At 44.2% G+C, this 8,563-nt stretch overlaps 1 protein-coding gene across 1 annotated transcript; it reads right to left on the reverse strand.

Moving 5' to 3' along the window:
* Nucleotides 1-312: 312 nt before the first annotated feature.
* LOC132216105 (zinc finger protein 883-like) lies at nucleotides 313-3,841 on the reverse strand. Its single transcript, XM_059665195.1, has one exon. It carries the CDS (start codon nucleotides 3,787-3,789, stop codon nucleotides 2,026-2,028), a length of 1,764 nt encoding a protein of 587 aa, XP_059521178.1. The 5' UTR covers nucleotides 3,790-3,841; the 3' UTR covers nucleotides 313-2,025.
* Nucleotides 3,842-8,563: the final 4,722 nt, after the last annotated feature.

The following is an 8,563-nucleotide window of genomic DNA, read 5'->3' on the forward strand; positions in this document are numbered from 1 at the left end:
CTGAAAAATATCAGTAAAATATACATTTTTTAAAAAATATATACTTTCACCTATTTTGGAACAACATGTTTTTCAACTCTATATTCAATCCACATTCTTTTTCCCCCAAGATATTTTTTTTTTATTTTTTACAGAGAGGAAGGGAGAGGAATAGAGTTAGAAACATGGATCAGCTGTCTCCTGCACACTCCATCTAGGGATGTACCTACAGTCAAGGTACATGCCCTTGACTGGAATGGAACCTGGGACTCTGGAGTCCGCAGGATGATGACCTATATACACTGAGCCAAAACGGTTATCACTCAATCCACATTCTTTTTTTTTATATATTTTATTGATTTTTTACAGAGAGGAAGGGAGAGAGATAGAGATCCAGAAACATCGATGAGAGAGAAACATCGACTAGCTGCCTCCTGCACATCTCCCACTGGGGATATGCCCACAACCCAGGCACATGCCCTCGACCGGAATCGAACCCGGGACCCTTCAGTCCGCAGGCTGACGCTCTATCCACTGAGCGAAACCGGTTTTGGCTCAATCCACATTCTTATGCCCTGTGGGCGAATCTCATCTCAGTGACAGAAAATGTAACAAACAATGAAGAACTTTCACCCAAATCCACTGCAATGTTGACTGGGTCTCAAAAGCCACATCTCTGGCCTAAAGACACACTTTATTTTACCCTTAATTTTGCTGCCAGCGCACCAATGGCTCTGATGGGAATATCTGAGAAGCTACAAGAAACCACAAAACCTCTTGATTATAATCAATGACAATGACTGCTGAACAGAAGATAAACATGCCAGGAGTCCCGCAGATCTGTGTACAGACTGCTCCTGTAGTCTTTTCCTCAAAAAAAGTTCTGGGTGCAGATTTAGATGAAGTCCACTCCCTGTAATGGAATTAGGTCAGTATTTCTGCAGTGAAGGTCCTCACTGCGATGGTCCTCCAACCAGTGCCCGTCACCCATGGAATTGAAGGCCTTAGGGCACATGGCCCTCCACAACACGTGGGGGAAAGAATCTCTTCAAATGTCTTAGCATCCCTTGAAAACAAAAATAATCACGCTGCTCCCAGACATACTTGAGGTTGTCACAGCTACCACCTCTTTTGGGTGGTGACTTCTGTGTCTCAAAGCATCCATTTTCACATGAGGACTAGAGAGTCTACATTGTTTCCTGCAAAATTATCGGCAGCAATGTAAATTTGGCAAAAACTGCTGAACTAATCTCTGCACCATAGTCTTTCCCCAAGGGAAAAAAGGTTTGAGACCCCATAAAAGTTTTTACCTCATCATGCTTGGAGAGCCCCGATCTTCTAATAAACTACCCACACAGTAAATAGAACACCCAGCATTAAAGAAGTCCTAGTAAAAAGCCTTCATTATTTTACAAAGAAAGACACCTGAGACCGGCATTTCTCCCTTTGATGAATTAGGCACTCAATACATAAACTCAACATTAGCATGTAGGAAAGTGTGTCCATCAAAATGGTAGATCTTCCATGTAATGTTTACTGGCGCCAACAGTAATCAGTCCCATGTTTCGACTCATGGCAGAGATACAAGTAAGGACTAAGGGATGAGGTACTCCTATTTTCTTCAACAAATTTGACAACACAGTTAGCTTCCCTGGGCCCATGAGGATGGTGACTGATGTCATCTATAGGGACTTTATAGGATGCTAAAATATCGGTGGATCAGGGGAAATACCTTCAGTAACAGAAATATGCAGTGACAGATATGGCAGGACATCTCTGTATGTTAGAAAGTTCAACATAGATACGTATACTTCCAAAATAAAAACAAAGAAATAGAACAGCAGAAACAGTTGTGGGGACATTACATAATGTAGGTGATCAAATGCACGAGATATTAATTCAGACTAATGAGACTTTACTTATTTTCTTATACAATTGTGAAGTCCTAAGTAACAAACTGCATTTCCTACACATCTAAAAACCTTATCACATCCAGACTCTTTTCTGTAAAGCTAATTTACAAATTAGACTGAGAGATATCTCACATTAATTGCACTCATAATGGCTTTCTCCAGTGTGAGCTCTGTGATATTGAAGACCTTTCCTACTTTTAAAAGATTTCCCACATTCACTGGATTTATAAGGTTTATCTCCTGTGTGAACTCTCTGATGATACTGGAGACCAGGGCGACGGGAAAAAGACTTTCCACATTCACTGCATTTATAAGGCTTTTCTCCCGTATGAACTACCTGATGACGGCGAAGATTACTGTTCCAGGTAAAAGATTTCCCACATTCACTGCATTGAAAAGGCTTTTCTCCTCTGTGAACTCTCTGATGACTATGAAGGAGTTTGTTACTGGTAAAAGTTTTCCCACATTCACTGCATTTATAAGGCTTTTCTCCTGTGTGAACTCTCTGATGATATTGGAGACCAGGGCGACGGGAAAAAGACTTTCCACATTCACTGCATTTATAAGGCTTTTCTCCTGTATGAACTATCTGGTGACGGCGAAGATTACTGTTCCAGGTAAAAGATTTCCCACATTCACTGCATTGAAAAGGCTTTTCTCCTCTGTGAACTCTCTGATGACTATGAAGGAGTTTGTTAGTGGTAAAAGTTTTCCCACATTCACTGCATTGAAAAGGCTTTTTTCCTGTGTGAACTCTCTGATGATATTGGAGCCCAGGGTGACTGGTAAAAGACTTTCCACATTCACTGCATTTATAAGGATTTTCTCCTGTGTGAACTCTCTGATGATATTTGCGATGAGTGCTATTTGTAAAAGACTTTTCACATTCACTACATTTATAACGCTTTTCTCCTGTATGAATTCTCTGATGACTATGAAGATGCTTGTTAGCGGTAAAAGATTTCCCACATTCATGGCATTTATAAGGCTTTTCTCCTCTGTGAACTCTCTGATGATATTGGAGACCAGGGCGACGGGAAAAAGATTTCCCACATTCACTGCATTTATAAGGCTTTTCTCCTGTATGAACTCTCTGATGACGGCGAAGATCACTGTTCCCGGTAAAATATTTCCCACATTCACAGCATTGAAAAGGCTTTTCTCCTGTGTGAACTCTCTGATGATATTGGAGACCAGGGAGACTGGTAAAAGACTTTCCACATTCACTACATTTATAAGGATTTTCTCCTGTGTGAAATATCTGATGATATTTGCGATGAGTGCTATTTGTAAAAGACTTTTCACATTTACTAGATTTATAAGGTTTTTCTCCTGTGTGAACCTTCTGATGATAAAACAGAGCAGCTTTGAAGGTAAAGGATTTCCCACATTCACTGCATTTATAAGGCTTTTCTCCTGTATGGACTCTTTGATGACTATGAAGGTTGGTGTTCCTGGTAAAAGTTTTCTCACACTCACTGCATTGATAAGGCTTTTCTCCAGTGTGAACTCTCTGATGATATTGGAGACCAGTGCTCCGTGGACTGTTTTTGGTCTGAGGAACATTTCGGTGGAGATATCCTGAATCGGTAAGGACACCCTGCCCAACCTCCTCGCATGTGAAACGATTCTGGAACACATTGAAATTGCAGCTGTTTGCAAGTGAGATCCTGTCCACACCTCTAATGAAAGTCTTCTCTCTCACATGCTGCTGGTGAAATTTTACACTGAAGTCAAACCGTCTTGCACATGCCCCACACCTCAACAGTATCTGTTCATGTTGTGTTCCCTGCAACTCTATCACATGGAAAATATTTCCCAAGACCAGGCCACAACTCTCACAGGGGTGGCTCTTCTGGGAAGACAAGGCTACCTTGGGATTCCTTGCTTGTGACATTCGCACATAAACCTTCTGTTCCGTCGGTACCTCCACATTCTCTGCTCCACAGCAGCAACCTGCATAAAAGGAAATGCTGGTGAGGTATATGTTGATCTTATGAAAACAAAATATCTTCACCACGATTATTTATCTGTCATGACTAGACATGATTCCATAGAAAGATTTTCAAGATGAGTGAGTTAGACACTGAGGAAACTGCTGTTGTAAATAATGTGGCCCCAAAAGTTAGTCGATGATGGAAATCTCATCAAGAAAAAACAGAAGCACAGGAGTACATACAAAGAAGAGAGGATGCCTCTACTCATTGTTCTTGCACAAACAGCTTCCTCTAGGACAGTGGTTCTCAACCTTGGCTGCACGTTAGAATGGCCTGAGAATCGTTTTAAAATCCCTAATACTGGGCCTCATCCTCCGGATATTCTATTTCTTTGATACTAATGTTGTGGCCCCACCCCATAACAAAGAATCAGAATTTCCGGAGGATGAGGCCCAGAAATCAGGCTTTTAAAAAGATTCCCAGGTGATTCTAATGTGCAGCCAAGGTTGAGAACCACTGCTCTGGGCCCTTACGTTCTGACCATGTGAGTCTTGTGGAATAATTTAAAGCTGCTCAAAGCCATAAAAATTCATTGTATTAGATCACAGGATATAGAATTTCAAGATAATAACACGTGTCCTCTCCAAGGTGCGGCAGGCATCGACCAATGTTGGCTTGCAGTAAAGAGAGACCTGTGACAGTGGCAGAGGTGCAAAGTCCAAGGAGGTTAAGGTTATCCATGAGCTGGGAATCTAAGTAGAAATGATCAAAATTAGAGCTGAATAGTTGGTAAAGTATCAACGATAAGCAGAAAGAAGCATAATCGGGTGAGGACTGGGCAACTGTAACAAAACACTGGGTTTCTAGGTATGAATGTAACAAAGGCCTGTCGTGAATTCCTCCCCAATGACCATTCCCCAAAGAATGACTGCCGAGGGTTCCACTGTGTCATTCATAAAGTCATCTTTCTTCTGTGATGCACAAATGATTCTTCCCCTTCAATCCCATTTGAGCCATGGCATGAGATAAATGATGCAAATCTTCAAAAAAGAGAAAAGGTGGATGGACAACACTGTGGTCAACAAAGGACAAATGAGGTCACAGTCTAAAGACCTATGTGAGTGACATCACTAAGTGGCAGGATCAGAGAGATGAGCTTCTTCCCCCTTCCCAGTGCAAGTGGACAGCTTTCCATGAACAAAAACCCATAGCAAATGGGAATAAGAGTACCATGAAGACAAACAGTATTACAGACACAAATAGAGGAGAACTGTACAGAAAGGATGACTGGAAAGACTGGGTGAACAAATATATTTGAAGATACCTACAGTCAAAAACAAGGGTCAGAGTTACCTCTAGCATCCACTGTGCTTCTGCTATCATTGATCCTAGTGGCCTGTTCTACAACAAAACCTGGAAATTTGTGTGTTTAAAAACGATAGAATGCCTTGGCAAGTATGGCTCAATTTGTTGGAGCATCGTCCTGAGTACCAAATGGTCAAGGATTCAATTCCCCGTCAAGGCACATAACAGTATGAGGGTTCCATTTCCAGTTAGCTTGTGTACAGAAGGAAGCCAATTGATGTTTCTCCCTCACTTTGATGTTTCTCTCTCTCTCTCTCTCTCTCCGTCTACCTTCCTCTCTATCTGAAAGCAATAAAAATATATAAATACGAATTTCAATTTTTTTGGTGTGATGGTAAATGGGATTGCTTTTTTAGTCTCTCTTTCTGTAAGTTCACTATTCGTGTATAGAAATGCCAAAGATTTCTGGATATTAATCTTGTATCCTGTTACATTGAGCAATTCATTTATTACATCTAAAAGTTTTTTGATGGAGTCTTTAGGGTGTTTTTTAATCATGGGAAATTCCATGTCATCTGCACATATGGACAGCTGTATTTCTTCTTTTCCAATTTGGATGCGTTTTATTTCTGATACTTGTCTAATCACAATGGCTAATACTTCCAGTACTATATAGAACAGGAATGGTGAGAGTGGGCATCCCTGTCTTGTTCCTGAACGTAAGGCAAATGGTTTTAGTTTTTGCCCATTGAGTATGATGTTGGCTGTGGTTTTGTCATATATGGCTTTTATTATGTTGAGGTATAATCCTTCTATTCCCACCTTTCTAAGAGTTTTTATCAAAAATGGGTGTTGGATTGTGTCAAATGCTTTTTCTGCATCAATTGATAAGGACCTGCTCATCTCAATTTGTTTATGTGATGTACCACGTTTAACAATTTGCGAATATTGTACCATCCTTGCATCCCTGGGATAAATCCTATTGGTCATGGTGTATGATCTTTCTGATATACTGCTGGAACCGATTTGCCAAGTCCAGGTCACTGGTGAGAGCGAGGGTCTTACCCAGGGAGGATAGAAGTTCAAAGTTCTCCAGCATCACATTCAGGTACAGCTGTCTCTGACCCTCATCAAGGAGGCTCCACTCCTCCCTGGAGAAGTACAGGGCAATGTCCTCAAAGGTGACCTCAACCTGTCAGAATGGAGACAATTGAAACCAGATCTGTCTCTCTGAGAACCAATAATTCTAGTCCTTATACATCTTCCCCAGCCTCATCCGCCTCCAGGGCCCCTGGAAAGTGTGGACACCAGGCCCTAGTGCAGGCTACTCTCTCATCACAATCCCATGACTCACTGCACTGCCCTCAGGAGAGCACAAGGACTGGGTGGGAAGGGAAGGTAGAGGGCAATGCCATTTAAGGTCTGGGCGATGCCTGCAGGGCCCCAGCTTGCTCGCTGCCAGCAATACAACTGCAGTCTCCTAGATCCTGCCTCCAACACAAAGCCAAGCCTGGGTTTATGCTTCCCGTTTAAGTCCCCACACCAGGTCCGGGACCATCAGCTCACACTTCCTCCAGATGTGCACACCACTGGGTAAGGTTTGTCCCCTTCCCATATTCAGACCCCAGGTTCACTCCCTCAGCTCTGCCCCCTTCCTGCTCCAATGCCACTGTATCTCGCTGGACTCACCCATGAACTTGGCATATGGCGCATAGAGAGCTTGTAGTCCAGCCGGATCCAGGACCACCCCAGGCCCCTGATGGACTCACAGCCGGGAAAACCGAATGAGTCTGTGCCGTCCTCCCTGCAGCCTCTGATCTTTCCGTCAATACTCACAGCCACATCCTCAGGGAACTTCAGATCCAAGTCACCCCCGTCCTCTCTGCCCTGCACTTGCTGTGTCCTCAGAAGGCACAACACTCCTGTCTCCCCTCCACCTTCCTCAGGGTCCTCCACGCGGGACTGAGCTGCAGGACGGGACAGGCGCCCTCCCCAGGCTGTGGTGTGTGTGTGAGGAGGCGGTGAGGGCCTGGGGGACTCGACTCACCTCAGCCCGTCTCCTCAGCAGGGGCGCCGCCATTGCACTCTGTGGGCTGAGCGGGGCGGGAGTAGAAGGCGCTGCAGGAATGGCGGTCCCCGTCCTGGCCCTGGCGTGGGTTCGTGTGGCGACTCTGACCTTCAATCCCAAGTTTGAGCTGTGAGCAGCACTGGAGGCTCCGACCATTAGCTGTGGGCCGGGGAGCACCACTCTCCGGCCTTTTCCACAGGACTGTGGACTCGGAAAACCTCACCGCCTTACACAAAAACCTGAGGAGGCAAAATCCCGCCACAAGGACTCCCCAACTGGTCCTAGTGAAGGGGCTAAATGTAAATACGCTTTCTGAGCTCCCATTGGTTCACCCTGGAGGCCTTTCCTGCATAGACTTCTGGGTAATGTAGTTTCTTCGCTCCAAGGTCCAGATCCTGTATCTCCTCAGCTGCAGCCAGGACTGGATTAAGGGGCACATAGCCCAAGAATACATTAAGTGTTCTCGCGGTCCCGTCAGGGGAGTTGATTTCTGGAGCAAGTTTGATTCTAGTCCACATGACTGACTTCCGCAGGAGTGGGCAAACTTTTTTACTCTGAGGGACACAATGGGTTCTTAAACTGGACCGGAGGGCCGGAACAAAAGCATGGATGGAGTGTTTGTGTGAACTAATACAGGTTAACACTGCTGCTGGTGAAGGAGCGGAGGGGAGAGCAAGAGAACCCTCCGCTCTTTCGGATCCGCGGGCCGGATAGAACAGCCAAAAGGGCCGGATCCGTCCCCGGGCCGTAGTTTGCCCAGGGCTGCTTTAGGGGCTGGCTTTGCAAATCTTTCTTCAGGACCAGCTCATTCTGAATGGCAGGCATTGTTTCTTTATCCTGGACATTTTGCATGTGTCTCCTTCTGATCCACTGTAACTTGCAGAGGTTGCTCACATCTCTAATTCGCTGTAACCTGCCTCCATTGAATAGACTGTACAAAGTTAATGGCACAAAACAGACACGCATACTTTAAAGGCATCTGCTTCTGATGCCAACCGAAGTGCAGCTCTGACTTAGCTGCAGTGGGGATAGGATGGCAAAGAGACAGGTGAAAAAATGAGCAAAGTGACTGATCATCAAAGACAAGAAAATTCAAACAACAATTAGGTATCACCTTACAACTGTCAAAATGGCGGCCATCAACAAGTGAACAAATGGAAAGTGCTGGCGAGGATGTAGAAAAAAAGGTACCCTAGTACACTGCTGGTGGGAATGCAAACTGGTGCAGCCATTATGGCAATCAGTATGGAATTTTGCAAAAAACTTAATATGGCGGCCCGAACCAATATGCTCAATTAATATTTGACAAAGGAGGCAAGAACATACAATGAAGCCAAGATAGTCTCTTCAAAAAATGGTGT

The sequence above is a fragment of the Myotis daubentonii genome, chromosome 15 (assembly GCF_963259705.1).
Source record: "Myotis daubentonii chromosome 15, mMyoDau2.1, whole genome shotgun sequence".
NCBI lineage: Eukaryota > Metazoa > Chordata > Mammalia > Chiroptera > Vespertilionidae > Myotis > Myotis daubentonii.

Coding starts and splice junctions, on each gene's coding strand:
- LOC132216105 (XM_059665195.1), bottom strand. CDS start 3,789: ATGTCACAAGCAAGGAATCCCAAGGTAGCCTTGTCTTCCCAGAAGAGC.